Source organism: Micromys minutus (genome assembly GCF_963924665.1).
Source record: "Micromys minutus genome assembly, chromosome: 31".
NCBI lineage: Eukaryota > Metazoa > Chordata > Mammalia > Rodentia > Muridae > Micromys > Micromys minutus.
Genome location: NC_137966.1, coordinates 22,550,772 through 22,568,361, shown reverse-complemented (window position 1 = coordinate 22,568,361; position 17,590 = coordinate 22,550,772). Strand labels below are relative to the sequence as shown.

Sequence of the window (17,590 nt, the reverse complement as noted above, 5' to 3'; positions counted from 1 at the left end):
GACCATCTTAAGGGGTAAGGCCAGCAAGGGTGAGAAAATAGTGGTTTTCAACTTTAAGGATATGATTGGGCGACATAAGAAAGTTTAAAAAATTCCCTTGTATTTAGATGTAAGTAATTACATGCAGCTAGTAGGTCCTGCTCTGGGAGCCCACCCTAGGCTGAGCCTGTGTGCTTGGTATGTGGAAGTGGTAATTACCTTATTCTGAACATCTGACCCTCTACTCTGAAATCCCAGGGAACAGACTCTAAGTGAAGATTGTTATCTCAGTCAGGGTTTGTCTTCCTGCACAAACATCATGACCAAGAAGCAAGTTGGGGAGGAAAGGGTTTATTCAGCTTACACTTCCATATTGCTGTTCATCACCAGAGGAAGTCAGGACTGGAACTCAAGCAGATCAGGAGGCAGGAGCTGATGCAGAGGCCATGGAGGGATGTCACTTACTGGCTTGCTCCCCCTGGCTTGCTCAGCCTGCTTTCTTATAGAACCCAGGTCTACCAGCCCAGGGATGGCTCCACCCACAATGGGCTGGGCCAGGGATGGCACCACCCACAATGGGCTGGGCCCTCCCCCCTTGATCACTAGTTGAGAAAATGCCTAACAGCTGGATCTCATGGAGGCATTTTCTCAACTGAGGCTCCTTTCTCTGTGAGTAACTCCAGCTTGTGTCAAGTTGACACACACAAACCAGCCAGTACAATTGTGTTCTTGTCTCTGTGTTAGAACACCTCAGACACCCAACTCCACTCTCTGGGAACTCAATGCTCACTAGATAACTAGGCCAGTTACCTCACCTGGTGTACATTCAAAGGAAACCACCACTAGCCTGAAAATCTGCTATACAGTCGCCCTTTGCTTTTCTTACAGGATTACTTCTAGGACCCTTATCCAGACAGGAAAGCTCACAGACCCTCTGTTCCCTTACATAAAATGCGTATATATTTGCATGTGATTTGCATAGACTCACCCTACTACTTATAATACCAGATACAAGGCAAATGCTATGCAAATGGTTGCTATCTTGTGCTGCTTAGGAAATAATGTCACAACAATGCCCATTTACACAATACAGATGCAATTTTAAAATATCTTCAGCCCATGGTTGGTCAAATCTGTGAATGTGAAAGCCATGGGTACACAGGGTTGTACAGAGGGTTGGTTACATATGTACAGTTATACATGCATATATTTGTTTGTATAATGTCCTATTAAAAGAGAAAATCTTGCTGTTTGTGACAGAACAGATTAATCTGGGAAAGAGATAATAAGCCAGAGCCAGGAAGACAAATACTTCGTGATTTCAGTTACATGTGGGCTAAAAAGCTGATTTCAGTGAAATGAAATAGAATGACACCCTCTGGGGCCCAGGGGACAGGAGGACATGTCGTTTCAGGGCCCACATTTGCGTTTGTAAAGTTTGTAAGCGCTGGAAGGCCTAAAGGATGCATGGTCACTAATCATGTTTTGTGTGCTTGAAGTTTGCTGTGGGTAGATCTCAAATATCCTCATCTCTCACACACAGAAGGTAACTGTGAGGAGATGGATTGTTAATTAGCTTGACTGTGGTAATCATTTCACAGTGTATACACATATCAAAACACTATTTTGTGCACCTTGGATATATACAACTTCTATTTGTTAATTATTCCTCAATAAAGCAGAAAAAAGAAAGAAAGAAAGAAAAGCTTGAAACTTCTGATTTGGAGAAAGCAGAGCTCAGGGGACATCGGTGCTGGATTACTCAACAAGAATGCGAGTGGGGCTGTGGGGGCGCTCAGTTGTTAAAAGGCTTGATATGCAACCATGAGGACCCACGAAAGCCAGGCAGGTATAGCACTGGGTGCTTGTTATCCCCAGGTTTACCACATAGTTCTTTGGTTTGTTACCCTGTCCAGTGATCAATGTATCGGACACCTAACATAATTGTACTTAAGCCCCTCAGACACTGTAATAGATACTGGTACCGAAACGCCAAATCCAGCTTACAATGGGGCTACTGCAAAGTACAATCTTGTTCTGAAGCATGTGCATATCAGAAAACCATTTTCAATAAGCGTGGGAGGGGAACCATGCTCCTGTGTGAACTTTAGAGTGACAGCCGCAGCAGCAGCTGGAGGGTGGCTGAGCTGAGCATGCTCAGTAGCATCCCAGAGGGAATTTACCCCCTGTAGTCTGCCAGAGAACCACCAAGCCTCTGACTGCAGGCAGGTACAACCAGGAGAGCCAAAAGAAATTAACCCCTGGCAGTTGAGGAATTAATGGCTGTCCCCACAGTTTGAATGGTGGTTGGCTGCAGGAGTCAGCTCCTAACAGGATTAAGCCAGAGGACTGAATTCAGATGATGAGTCAGGGTATCTTGAAGTAGAATTCAGTAGTTGGGATGATGGGGGTCGTGTGATTTTAGGATATGACACTTGGATGGTATTTCATTCCTCCCTTGCTTCAGTTTTCTCGATGAATCAATGGGTGAGTAAATGAGCTATAATTGGCATATTTTTTCCTGTTTCTTGGGAATCTTCTTTGTCGGGTGGGTGCCTCAATAGTGAGTCAGTGGACACACTCTGTTCTAGGTGTTCACACTCTCTGTTCTAGGTGTTCACACTCTCTGTTCTAGGTGTTCACACTCTCTGTTCTAGGTGCACACTCTCTGTTCTAGGTTGCACACTATCTGTTCTAGGTGTTCACACTCTCTGTTCTAGGTGTTCACACTCTCTGTTCTAGGTGTTCACACTCTCTGTTCTAGGTGCACACTCTCTGTTCTAGGTGTTCACACTCTCTGTTCTAGGTGCACACTCTCTGTTCTAGGTTGCACACTATCTGTTCTAGGTGTTCACACTCTCTGTTCTAGGTGTTCACACTCTCTGTTCTAGGTGTTCACACTCTCTGTTCTAGGTGCACACTCTCTGTTCTAGGTTGCACACTATCTGTTCTAGGTGTGCACACACTCTGTTCTAGGTGTTCACATTCTCTGTTCTAGGTGTTCACACTCTCTGTTCTAGGTCTACACACTCTGTTCTAGGTGTGCACACTCTCTGTTCTGTGTGTGCACACTCTCTGTTCTAGGTGTGCACACTCTCTGTTCTGTGTGTGCATACTCTCTGTTCTAGGTGTACACACTCTCTGTTCTGTGTGTGCACATTCTTCATTCTAGGTGTGCACAGTCTCTGTTCTAGGTGTGCACACTCTCTGTTCTAGGTCTACACACTTTCTGTTCTAGGTCTGCACACTCTTTGTTCTGGGTGTACACACTCTCTCTGTACACCTGCAGGGAAGTAGTGCTTCAAGGTAGCAAAACCTTTAGGTGCTGAATTGAGATGGTCTGACTTGGACTCTTGGCTCTACCTTGTACTCTTTAAATGAATTTTAGCACACTCATGTTTGCGCCTGTTTGGAAGTCTAGGATAATGGATGTGGAGGTAGCAATAGTACTTTCCATTATTGATACACTAGGCTATGACAATGGCTGTGGTGGTGATCCTGAGGAGAAGGGGACGGATGTGATGGTAGTGGCGGTGGTGGTGATGATGAAGGAGGAGGAAGAGAAGGAGGAAGGGAGGTAAAAAGATTCTCCAGTAGAACTTGTTCATCTTATATGCATATCCTATGCTCTTACCTGAATCCACACTCTCATCTGAAAGCCTTATTTATTTTATACCTTGAGAATGTCATACCTGTATGTAATAAAAAAAATAACATATATGCTTCCTAATTCCCTTTTCCACTTTTTTTCCATATCTACCTAATATGTCCCCTCTTTTAACTTCATGGCTCCTCCTTCCTCTTCTTCACTTCTCCTCCTCCTCTCTTTGATATCTTACAAAGTCTAATCAATGCTGCCCCATATGTACATAGGAATGAGTCCACCCACTGCAGCCTGGGAAACCTACCAGTGGCCACGCCCTCAGAAAAGAATGCCGCGCCCCCAGCCATTACCTGCCAATAGCTCTTCAGTCAGGGTGGCCTGGAGGACATATTCCTGATCAATGCTGGAGTTTGGGTTGGTTGGGCTTGTGTGCGGAACCACAGTTGCTGTGAGTCTGTGGCTGTAAGGGCCATTCCATGTCTAGAAGATAGCATCTCACAGAACTCCCCTCTATCAGCCATGATCTCTTACATGATCTCAGCCTCTTCTGCAATGTTCTCTGAACCTTGGTGGCAGTTACTCTCAGCACTGTGACCAGTTGTGATTCAGCTCAACCACTACCCACTGCAGAGAGAGCTCCTCTGGCCAGTGTTGAAAGCTGAGCAGCGTCTTGCTGTTTTCCTTCTACCAACAGAGATGAAGATAAAATCTGTTGACAACCTCAGTTGATCCACTAGGACACCAGTTATAAGTATACCAGGGATCTCTGGGACAGTCCCCTTGTAGAATAGAACAACTTCCCAAGTTGGTTCTCTGCATCTTTGCTGTCAGGCCTGAACATGCCAGGCCATGCCCACCCTGGAAAGGCACAGAGATGCCCATACAATTGCCATCACCGATCCTTGACCTGTGCTTCCGGGGCAGGCCTCTGGCTCACCAAATGTGTATGTGGCTCTTTCTGTGTGTCAGGCATAGTTCTAGTCTCTGAAAAGATGCTAGTGGAACAAAACTAATCCTACCACTGAGATAAAACAGAGGGTATAAAAAGATTTGGCTTTGTACTTCAGGGAATCTAGTCATGGAAACCATATCTCCATTAGACTGGCACCGGGCCAGCAGCATGTTGTTGCTGTTTTTTCATTTGTTTTAAAGATAACTTTACATGTGATGGTGATATGCAGCTAGGGATGAGAGCCACTGATGTCTGTACATGCATCATTGATGACTCTTGCAAACCAAGCTGTTGTTAGCATGGGACCATGAGGACCTTGGAGACCATGAGAAGAACCATTTGTAGATATTGTGTTGCCCTGTCTTTTGAGTGGTTAGAATCAACGCAAACGCGAGTGTTTATAACCTTGGTAAGTAGGTGAGTGGAATGGAAGTTATTTGAATCTACTAGTCCCCATTTCTGGACCCTATGGACTCACATGTCTCCACTGGCACTCAGTAATCTCTGGAACATTCCAGAATAGGATTAAATGTGTTAGATCCGATGGGATGAGACCTCACACGACACCGGATGGAGGCACAGTCTAAAACAAACACCCAGCATTCTGAATGCCCCTCCCTCCCTTGCTATGTTTGAAACAGTTTGTTCTCCAGTGACTGAGCTTCAGGAAAAAGCTGCTTCTGCCACAGAACCACAGTAGGCGTGTGAGATCTAGTTCCCTCCCCTGACTGTACAGGGAAGCCAAGTACCAGAGTGCCAGAAGTGGTCAGAGACAGACCTTCTGGGCTCTCAGAATACAGGCAAAGATGGGAAGCTGGGGGCAGGAAATGAATGCAGAAGGGACCGCCTCTACCATCAAGGCAGAAACTGGGAACTTGGAAGACTGGGCCATTTGGCATATCTGCTGCCTCCTGGGCGTGTAGCCAAATTCCCCATTGCCTTCTGCCAGTCCATAAAATCACCACAGACAAAAAAAAAGTCAAGGCTAAAAGTGAGCCTCACCCTGCAATTGTTTTGCAAATGTCTGTTCATTTTGGTCTCTCTGTGGGCTGTATAATGTCCTTGGTCTACAGTAGTGTATGTAGAGGGGGGTAGTTTTGAGGATTGAATTCAGGGCTTCATGCAGGTTAGACTAAGGGCAAGTCTACTACAGGTTGCATGCCTGGTCCTCAGTGATTTTGATTGAAGGTGGAGTGTAATATACGGTACAGAAGTGAAAGTGTGGTGCAGGTTCTTGGGAATACACATAAAGAACATCAGGTCAGAACAGGACAGAACCTGCCCATCCATGTCTATGGTTACACCAGCCATAACAGTCATGCATGGAGCCAGCCTAGGTGTCAATCTACAGAGTAATGAATAAACGCGCTTATGAAGGGGCTTGGCCATCCCTGATTCCACTCGTCACGAAGGCTCCTGACTCAGTGCATGTGCTGAGTTGCAGTGTGATCTGGATTTGAAAGTAGATACCGATGGATCTGGAGAACCCAGTCTGTGAGAAAGGATGGACACCACAAGGTTCACAAGTTCCCATACAGTTCCCAGGACAGCCAGTGAAGAGGAAGAAGCAGACTGTTGGAATCAGGAAGCAGGGAGAGATGAACCTGACCCTTCTAGGTTCATCTTGTTCTTTACCTATAGTAGTGTGGTAATTATATCCAGTTGGAATATAAACAAATGAACACCAAAAACAAAACCCCCAACCACCAACCAAACAACCACCACCATCACCACCACCACCATCACCACCACCACCACCACCACCACCACCACCACCACAACAACAACAACATGAAAACACTCAAACCCAGGAAGATGAAGTGCTTACCCCGAGTGACATGCTAAGTTATCACAGAGTCAGGGTTTGAATTTGGGTCTGAAAGGTCCCAGATCCCACAACATACTAACTTGGAATCTTGACTGGTGCATATACAGAGGCAGGCAGGAGTCTGTCTTTCAGAAAGCAGGCTAGCACAGTCATTGTTGACTGCTGTGCAGAGGGACTATGAATGGTCAGAGCTTTTGAGGTGACCCAAGGCCAGAGAACTGTGGAGTAGAGGAAATACAATTTCTTGCTGTGACAATATGACAGACTTTGACCCTTGGGGTAATCTCCCTTTCTCACATTTACTGAATGCTTGGTGTCTGACCTCAGGGCACTGGGTAGTTCAGTAAAGGGTGGGGGTAGGTCACCTAGTTCTTACTGCCCTGTGGCAGAGAGACACTATTGACAATGTGACAATGACAGAGCACAGGAGTGGATCTCTGCCCATCTGGATCTGTGCATACTATATCCGGATATTTGTATATGTCTGATATATGAACATATTGGCATGTGTGAGTGGGAGGACATACATAAATCAGAGTGTATGTACTCATAGGAAAACCTCAGGTGTTAGTCTTTGCTTTCCATCTTGTTAGAGAAAGGATATCATGTCGTATGCCCCTCCAGTGCATGCACCAGACTAGCTAGCCCAAAAGCCAAGGGATCCCCCTGTCCCCTCCATGGCTCACTGGAGAAACACTGCCATTACAAATGTGTGCCCTGTGCTTGGATTTATGTGGGCTCTAGGGATTCAGACTTTATCCTCACACTTGCACGGTAAGCAGTTTACACCCTGAGCCATCTCTCCATTGTTTTTATATCTACACCTCTTTATATTTACACCTCTTATGCAGATGAGGAAAGTCAGGTTTAGAAAGATTGAGTGGCTTTTCACAAGGGCGTCCAGGTAAGTCTGTAACTGGGCAGTCTGACTCTAGAAGGTTCACTGTGATCCATCCATTGGGGCAGGCTGTGAAATCGAGTGTGGCGGTTGGCTTTCTGTTGCTATGACCACATATCTGTGAGAAATCAGTGTGAACAAGGGAAGGTTTATTTGGGCTCGTGGTTTGGGGTTTTTCAGCCTCTGATCACCTGCCTCTATTGTTCCTAGGCCTGGGTTGAAGCAGAAAGAATATAGTAACAGAGAACATGGGTGGAGTAAATCACCCACCTCCCGGCATACAGGAAGCAAACGAGGGGAGGGCATGGACCAGGGACAAAACAGGCTCTTCCAGGGGATGTTGGCAGTGACTTACTTCCTACAGTTAGACCTCCCTTACAGGTTCCAAGGCTTTCCAACAGCCCAATAACTTATAAACTCTTCCCTGATAAGTCCACCATGATGTCAGAACTCTGAAACAGGTGTTTTCTGACTGAACACTACTGTATTTGGTAATAAGCCTCTAACACACAAGCTTGGGCACACTTTGAAGATCCTAGCAAAAATGAAAGGTCTTTCAGAAACTTGAGCTAGAGCGTCTAAGATTCCAAGAGGAAGTATTATACCAGTCAGGTGTTCTGCACATACTTTTCCGTGGGTACCCTGTGCTGTGCTCGCCCTGGGCTGCTAAACTGTTCTCTGTGTGGTTATCTTTGTCCATGAAGATCACAGTGCAGACACAATCTCTTCCATCCAGGGAGTAGAAGGCAAGTCTGCATCAGTAGAGCTGTTTGTAGTACAGCTCTCCTTTGTGCATGGGGCATCTCAGAGACACTCTAGTGAGGTTACAATGTACTGCGCATGGAGTAAGGAACCTTCAGGACCCCAAATCCCAGCCACATCTAACATATTGGTCCCCACCTCTCCATTCATGGTAATCATTCCAAAATGTGTGCCTGTGTGGTTGTCTCAAAGACTTGTTTATTTAACAATTTCAAACGTATATCCTGTGTACTGACTACACACATGTATGTCACGGGTATCGACTACACACACATCTGTCATGCATACTAATTACTCTCACCCCACCTTCCCCGATTCCTACAAACTTCTGTCTCATGTTCATATGTCTGTTCCCTTTGTTTTGTGACCCACTGAAATGAGTGAGGGCCATCTTTGTGATCGTGGGCTTAGACTCTGGTTGCCTCAATAACAATCATTTCTTCCTCTCCCAGAATCTATCAATAGCCAGTCAAGGAAACAGGAGGGGCTCATGGGGACGTCTCCTTCACTCGAGCTGCTTCTGTGACCTCCACACATGCACTGTTGCCTGCAAACACCCAGCACTCACCCATTACAAAAAGAAATTAGAAAAAAATAAGGCAGCACTTGAGGAATGGCACCTGAGTTTGTCCCCTGGCCCCCACATGCATGTACATACAAAGGCATGCATGTATACAAATGTGTACATGCTCACAAGTAGCTATACATTTGAGGCTTCAGTTGGAGGAGTGAGTTCTTGGAATAAGTAGTTGTGGGTAGTCATGCTAATGGTCTTGCTTTGAATGTGACATTCAGGATCCATGAAGTATACAATCTCAGATACTAACCTATCCCCATTTGAGCATCCTCTGTAACCCAAGGATGTTCTTCAGGGGCCTCAATTCACGCTCACCAACTCAAGCATGTCATTGTCCTCCACTCACTGTTGTGTCCGGGGTCAAGCCTACTGTCATGGGGACAGTGATGAGGAAAACATCTTCTCTGCCCTTGAAGAGACCACAGTCTTGTTGAGATGTGATTGAAAAAAAAATGATTCGTCAATTCAAGAATATTAGATTTCTCCAAATGCTAGAGTAGGGAAAAAGATAATTCCCCAAGTCTTTAAATTCGTTACCTGTTTTAATTGATTTAATTAGGTAAAATTCATAGAACTGTAATATTGGAAGGAGCCCAGGAACCATTTATTTATTCCCATTTCTCCTCGCCTTCAGGCCATGCCACAGTGACTTAATCCACCAAACCCAGGCCTTCCGGAAAAAGCAGTGTTTCCAAGAACCAAAGCTCATTGGCCACTGAGGTCAAGAAAATGAGATGGAAAAATTAACCGGAGTGTGTGTATCATGAGTGCGCACACAAGGGCGTCCCCCATAAACAATACTACTGAGTTAAGTGGTATTGAACTTAGGAAATGATGAGAGTACAAAGTGAAAATGTGGTTGTAGTAAAAGAAGGGCACTTTGGCAAGTCTTTCAGTTCAGAAGAAACACGCACCCCAGCATGGGTCGGTCAGCACAGAGGTGTATCTCTTGTTGGGCTGGCATTTCTTTTGTGCTTCTATGAGGACACGTGCGTGCTCAGGTGTACATATGTACACATGCATTTAGAAGTCAGAAGAAAACCTTAGCATTTTTTCCCCAGGATCCATATACCTTAGCTTTTGGGAGGCCAACTAGGTTGAATTGGTCTTGCAGTGAGCTCCAGGGCTGCCTGTCCCATCGCACTAGCACTGGGATTAGAGGTGCATGCTCAACTTTAAGACAAGCAAACAGACAAATAAAGCCACGTGTTCCTGTCATCATGCTTGCAAGGTAAACACTTTATTAGCCGAGCCATCACTTCCACACCCGTGAGTTCTTATCTTGCAGCACAGTGACTATGGACCCATAGGCACACACCATGTTCTGATTCTAAATGATTCTAAGAGGGCTGTGGCTGCAGGTAGAGGGGACACTATCATGTGCTGTTCTCTGGACGTACCTAGAATTGGACACTTGCTTGCTTGGTTTCCTTGCCAGCAATGGCGACTTCATAGGACCATTCTGGAAACTTAATGAGTCTAGGCATGTCAGAGGTTATAAATTGACAACTAATCACTTGCTTGGCCAAATGGAACTTTGTTCTCATGATCATATATTTGTGATGCTGTTGGGATCATTGGAATCATAAAGGACACTTATCCCAGTACAAGTTTGCCAGGGCTTTTGCAGAATAGCACCTAAACCATTGGATATAGGCTCGAAAGCTTTTCAATAGAATCTCATCTCTTTTACTTCATATACCAGAGTGCCTTTGTCTGTTGTACTCAAACACATACCTCACGACCTGCCCACCTGTTTCCCCTCCATCTCCTCTATTCTCCATTTCCACAGGTCTCTCTCAGTCTCCCATTCACAGAAACTGCTCCTTTCCAAGCTTCTGTCCCTCTGAAAGCAGAGATCCTGCCATGCCTGTCCCAGGAATCACCATTTCCCAAGTGTTCCGCAAATGCTTGCCAATCAAGCCTGTAGACAGTTACATAGCTCACGCTCTGTGTTATACTACAGGAGAGGCGTAAGTTGAAGATCCATTTGCACTGGCTCATGTATACACAGAACTGAGTGGCTTGTTTAGCTGGTAGTCTAAGGTAGACAGCTTCAGGCAGGCAGAGTCCAGGAGCCCCAGCCGTGCCCTTGTGAACCTCCTTGTACTTCCTGCTGATCCTTTAACTCTGTTGACTTTATTTTCATGTCATGACCCCGATGACTAGATCTAAGTGGTGCTATTTGAACTGTGTGATCAGAAAGGGGCGGGGAGATAAAATCTAGAGAACAAGAGTACATGATACATGAACAACATAGCTGATATTCTTCCTTCTGAGGGCAGGAATCCTTTCAAGCCTGCATTTTCTGTGCCCTCTGCAGAGCCTGGCACACCTCAGCAGTGTTTACTTTTTATTATTTGTGTGAATGTATGCATTCATGCATAAGTTCATGTGTGTATATTCATGTGTGTGCCAGCACACACATTGGCATATATGTATATGTGTGGAAACTTGAGAGGAGCCTTAGGTATTGCTCCTCAGGAGTGGTCTACTCTGTTTTAAAACAGTTTTTTTTCTTTTTTTTTTTTTTTTTGTTGGCTTCTAACTTGCCATATAGTCTTGAGTGATTGGCCAGTAAGTTTCAAGGATCTCCTTGTCTCTCTTTGTAAATGTGGCTTCTAGGGATCAAACCCAGAGACTCATGACTATATGACATGCACTTTACCAACTGATTCATACCCCTAGCCCAGCTGTTCAGAAGTATTTCTGAATGAGTTGATGTGTTTCTCTGCTTTCTAAGTCTATCAAGACAGACCATCATACAGCAACTGCCTCTAGCCTCACCCTCTGCATCTCTGTCTTGTTTCTTTCAGGATCCGACGTCCACATTCTTCCAGTTTGGAGCCTCTATCCAGCAGCAAGCCACAGTTATGCTGAAGATCATGCAGGATTATGACTGGCATGTCTTCTCCCTGGTCACCACCATCTTCCCCGGCTACAGAGACTTCATCAGCTTCATCAAGACAACAGTGGACAACAGCTTTGTGGGCTGGGAAATGCAGAACGTGATCACACTGGACACCTCCTTCGAGGATGCCAAGACGCAGGTCCAGCTGAAAAAGATCCACTCTTCTGTCATCCTGCTTTACTGCTCCAAAGATGAGGCTGTCCTCATCCTGAGCGAAGCTCGCTCCCTCGGCCTCACGGGCTATGATTTCTTCTGGATTGTCCCCAGTTTGGTCTCTGGGAACACAGAGCTCATCCCCAAAGAGTTTCCATCAGGCCTCATTTCCGTCTCCTATGATGACTGGGACTACAGCCTGGAGGCGAGGGTGAGAGATGGTCTTGGGATCCTAACCACTGCCGCATCTTCCATGTTGGAGAAGTTCTCCTACATTCCGGAGGCCAAGGTCAGCTGCTACGGGCAGGCGGATAAGCCAGAGACCCCACTACACACTCTGCACCAGTAAGCGAGAGCTCTTTGATTGTCTCCCAAAGATGGGTCAGAGTTTTGTTGCTATGAGTGTTTGGGTTCATAGTCATGTGGAAAAGTGTAGACTTCATGGGGTTTGTTTTGATTTTATGTTCATTCCTCTATTCCCATCTCATTTTTAAAATGATAAGTAATATAATTCTGATTTTGAGTCAGAGTTTCATCATGTAGCTATGGCTATTTTGGAACTTGTTATGTAGCTCAGGAGGCCCTCCATCTCACAACCCAGGCTCCTGAGTGTTGATTTTACAAGTAATGATATAATGCTTGGCGAATACTAATATATTTCAGTGGCTTTACGGCAACTTGCTTTTATTTTCTCTTCTCAATAACATACCTTGCAGACGTTCACTTGAGAGTTTTATTTTGTCTCTTAGTCTTCCTTCTTGTCACATATCAGCCATCTGTTCATCCATCCATCCATCCATCCATACATACATACATATATCACCCACCTATTACACACCCATCATCCAATCTATCTATCTATCTATCTATCTATCTATCTATCTATCTATCTATCTATCTATCATCTATCCATCCATCCATCCATTGATCTATCTATCTATGTATCTATCATCTGTTTACATGTCAGGTAAATCTTTGCAGTATCCACACCACATTCTTTCATATTCACACACCATCATTTGTTTATTTACTCTTTACATTCATGAGAATTCAAATTTTTTCCAGATTTTTTTTTCTCATTAGAAGCTCAGCTGTAGTGGTAACTGTCACACTTGCCTCTTTTTGCTGTTTGCAATTACTTGTTTAGGTTGGTTCTAGGAAGTGGGGTTTGGGGGTCAGAGATGTATGCATAAGTCTCCACAGCCAAGCCCTTCAGTAAAACAATGGCACCAGTTTATGTTCACACCAACAGCAGTGGAATTATCCGACTTCCAGAACCCTGAGAAGCCTGGTCTGATTTGGGAGAATTACCCACACTGATGCTTCCGGTCCCTGACTGAGAATTTCCCTTCCTCTTATATTCCAAGTGTCTTTGTAGGTCGCTGAGGATCTTGGCAATCATCACTTTTAAAACCACATTCCATTCTGATGCATGACAGTAGCATAATTTATTTCGCTGTCCAATCATGGTGGGCATTTAAGTTAGATTTTATGTTTCTGGGAAGTGTCATTATTCTTTGTGGTCCATCATTATGGCTCAGCTGCTAAGATTTAGAATTATTATTCAGACACCATTCTGCACGTTTTTGCCTGGTGTTTGGTGACATCATCTGTGCTTCTGTTCTCACACGATGAGCAGTGTGGCTCTGTGATTAATAACTGGGGTGGAGAATGAGCTGTACTGTTCATGTTCAAATCCCATCTCTTCACATTCTACAGAGCGTGGCAATCACCTTATCTTTCTGGGTCTCAAGTGCTCTTCATAAAGTGATAATAACAACCTCTGTTCTAGGATGGTCCAGTGTTAGCATGCCTTGAGCAACTGGAAAGGTGTTATGACACAGGTTCTAGAAATTTCTACTATATCACTGTACCTGGAGTGACCTCATAGAACTTGCATTCTAAAGAGTTCCTGGATGCTTCTGCTAATTCTGGCCTGGGGGACAGTTTTTTGAGAAACTGTCAAAGTTTTTTTTTTTTTGGGGGGGGGGGGTTCTGGGAGGTTGACCTGAGTATGAAATGAGGGGGTATAATGTGTGAGGAGTATTGCTTCTTGGGTGCTCGCACCTGCTGACCAGTCAATAAGTATTGGAGTTACCAATGAAGTATGGCCCCATTAAAGATGGATTGCAGTGCAGAGCATGTTGGTTGTCTGCAGATTATGGCCATTTAAAAACATCTCTGGAAGACCATGAGCTTGAATCTGCTACCTTTCAGCGGTTACCTGTGGGAGAGCATGAGCGTGTGTGTGTGTGTGTGGGGGGGGTGATACACATTTCCTGACCTGCACATAAGGCCTCAGAGCACATGCCAGCTGTCAATCACCATCTTCTACGTTGTTTGAGACAGTATCTTCATTATTGTTACAATCCTGGGCCAGGCTAAAGCCCTTTACACAGTCCTGGCTCCACCCTCCATCTTTCCTGTCACTGGGATTGAGATCTTTACACTGTGTCCTGCTTTTATGTGGGTTCTGGGAAATTGAGCTTAAGTGCTTAAACTGTGAGACAAGTGTCTTTACCCTCCGAGACTTTTTCCCAGCCCAGGATGTACTTCTTCACGATTAACGTACACGGGAGAAAAACGGAGTATTGAATTCAGAAACCAAGCAAGACCCCGATCCTGTTTCAACATAGCCACTTTTAGCATCCTAAATCATTGTCCAAAGATCAGAAACGAACACGGAAGCTTCTTAGGAAGTCAGGCTTGCTGCCAACCCTAAGACAAGGGCGGGGCTAATGAATTCTCACTCCCTTTAATAAGCTGTGCCCTGCAGCTGGCAGATTTAGAAATCTATTATTTAGTGGGAAACATAACTCAATTGTGAGGCAATTGCAATGTAATATATATAGGAAAAGAAACTTTAGAAGGATAATTGCCAAGGCATTCAAATCCTTCCCAGGGACCACCTTAGACTCCATTCCTTGAGGAGAGAACAGAACAACCCCTCCCAGGCGGTGAGGTGCCACGGTCCCGGCTCTCCCGGCTTTACTTTGGAATGCTTCAGCTTTTAAAATGTTATTTCCACCCCAGAGAAGCAACACACCGAGGACTAGTTTGGTGTCCGATGCCCCTGGGCATGAGATGAATTCCCATCAACACGTGGGTAGTGGTGTCCACTGTCACAGTGGCCCGTCATGTTCCCCTCAGCACATTCCTCTTCCCTCACATGCGCCCCAGCAAGAAAAGCGTGGAGCCCCGCTGAGATGTCCTTGTCTGGGAGTTGGAGACACCCCAAAGACAGTAACTCAGAACTGAGTCACTGTACCTTCTGGCTCTCAGAAATCATTCCTCATACCTAGGAGATCTGTGCAGGCTCCTGGAATACTCAGTGGAATTAAGATGTGACCATATAGTCTGTTGAAAAGTGGGAGAATTTGTCACGTAGCAAACTCTGGGCATAAGAATTCATGGTTTGCATCTGTTTGTTTACTCTGTATCTTTGTGTGCACATGCGCAGGTCATCTTTCCTGGAGCTCACTATTTCCCTTCTTTGCATGGTTTTCAGGGGTTGAATTCGGGTCTTCAGACTTGGCGGCAAGTTCCTTTTCCCACCGAGACTTCACGCTAGCTCAAGGATATTTTCTTTTTCAAATAATGAAAGAGAAAGTGAATGGCACAGAATAGGATGATATGTTCAGGCCATTGCTCACCACAGAGAATGGGGACAATGGGTCATGTTTCTCTGAACATTTAAAAATGTAGTGATTGCGTAGACACTTCGATCTCATCCCTCTTCAATCTTGCAAGGAAAGGGAAACGGTGAATTTAACACATATTCGATCTGCGCGTGTGCTGATGTATTTTCACTAAAGATGCCTGGACAGCCACATGCTCAATCTAGTTTTTTTTTTTTTTTTTTTTCCTCAATGCATCCTAGTGACACCTAGTGCATCCCAATCTGCTTGACTTTATCCTTGTATTCTCAAGATCACTGGGAAGATAATGGAATTCCAGTGTATCCATCTTGGCTGCCATTTTTGTATTCTGCCAAGCCCGAGCTTCATCTCTTATCTAGTCATCCTCAGTTGATGGGCTTTCAGGTTGTTGATAAGGACAGGAACTGGAATCCAAAGGCAGTGGCAGATAAGGCTGAACCCAGTACATGAGCCTGCTCAGAACTCTAGAGTTCGTGGTTCCTTACTTCATTTTATTCTTTTAAATGCATTTTCAGCTAGATAAAGTTTTAATTTGCAAAGCATCCTAAGAATAAATAGCTCTTAGTTCTACAGACAGTTGCAGCTGAGTTCAACCTGGTTCTCAGGACTCATCATGAGCACCTTTGGCCAACTGAGACCTCCTTGGGGTTAGACCAGCCTGTGACTCTTTGGTCCCTAAAGTTATGGACTCTCATCTTAGAGTCCCTGCAGTTAGGGCATCGTAACAATGCACTGTTGCCCATGGTGCTCATGGGGCAGTTTGCAGGGTATAGAATGTTCTGGAACTTACCATAGGCCTGTTTCTGTCTTTTTCATTTCAAACGGTGGCGTGTAGAGAAGGGGGCATTTTTCTTCATGTTTTACTATTCCTAGTTTTATAGAAGACACTTTGAAAAGAGCAGTCAGCATTTTCCAAAGTTCAAAAATAGCTCAGCCATGTTATGCAACCTCTTCCTTGCTATTGCAAAGTTATTAAACATCTGCTCCTTCACCAAGCACAGAGCACAGCACAACTTCCAGAGCTGTGAAGGCGAACCATGGCCTGTTTTGCTGTTGTGGATCCCAGACTGTTCACCCTGATTCTGTGCCAAGGCCCTGTCCCATTCAAGAGCAGCCAGGGAGGCCACACACTCAGGGGTGTGTTCCCTGAAGTCAGCTGCAGTTTGAGCCCCTCATGTGAGCAACTCCAGACCCACAGCTTTGGGAGAATCTCTCAACTCCGCCACATCTGCTCTCCTAGATGTCAGAGGGAGATAAGAAAGCCATGTGGCAGTTTGGCCAGTGCCTGGCATATGGACAAGTGGGTTATAAATGGACTCTGTTATAAGTTGAGCAGTCCTAGCCCAAAAATATGAAATCTCAAATGTTCTAAAATCCACAACTTTTGAGCTGACAGGATGTCACAAGTGGAACACTCCATGCTGACTCTGTGGGGATCATTACAAGGAGGCAGATGTGGTCAGACTTTGTGTTGAAAAAACATAAATCAGGCTGGGGCTGTAGCTCAGCTTCTGGAGTGTGTTTATAGCATGTGGGAAACCCTGAGTTTCAATCTCCAGGGTAGAATGCACTGTGTCTGGTGATGGAGGACACCTCTAGTTACAGAACTTGGAAAGTAGAGGCCAGAGAATTCGGGAGTTCAAGGTTGTCTTTGGCTATTCAGTGAATTTGAGGTCAGCCTGGGCTACCCTGTGAGAGAAAGGAAAGAAGGGAGGAAAGAAGGGAGGGAGAAAGACAAGAGAGAAAGAAAGGGAAGGAGGGGAGGGAAAAGGAAGAAAGAGACAGAACGAGAGAGGGGGGAGGGAGGGACTGGGGGAGAGAGAGACAGACAGACAGAGAGAGAGAGAGAGAGAGAGAGAGAGAGAGAGAGAGAGAGAGAGAGAGAGAGAGAGAAACTCCAATGTTCAGAACTTGAGTCCATGCCTGAGAAACTGCATGTCTACACAAATGTTGCCAAATCTGAAGAACTCTGAAAGCTGCAGTCCTCGCAGTCCCAAGCATTTCTGACCAGAGATTCTCCATCTGTGCCCATGACACCCGAAGGAATGACTGTGAGTGAAGCAGATGACTGCTCACCACAGACCACAAAGCTGTTCGCTCACCCCGCAGGAAACAGTGCGAGCCTTTGCCGTGCCAGCTCTAGTTCCCTGGTGGAGGAAGCCAGAGACCACCACTGGTCTATCGGACCAGGGAGGATTGCTTCCCCCTTGTCTTCTTAGGTCCTGGGAAGTGGTACAGGGCAGAGTTAAGTACAGCTGGCTAGATAA

At 45.3% G+C, this 17,590-nt stretch overlaps 1 protein-coding gene across 1 annotated transcript in view; it reads left to right on the top strand.

Annotated features, from left to right (window-relative positions):
- Window positions 1-17,590, top strand: part of GRIN2A (glutamate ionotropic receptor NMDA type subunit 2A) — a gene marked incomplete at both ends in the record, with an annotated part of 384,572 nt that overhangs the window by 198,268 nt on the left and 168,714 nt on the right. The window contains one exon of the mRNA XM_080908094.1: window positions 11,417-12,009. Coding sequence (XP_080764220.1) covers window positions 11,417-12,009 — 593 coding nt within the window. The remainder of the gene's footprint in view (window positions 1-11,416; window positions 12,010-17,590) is intronic.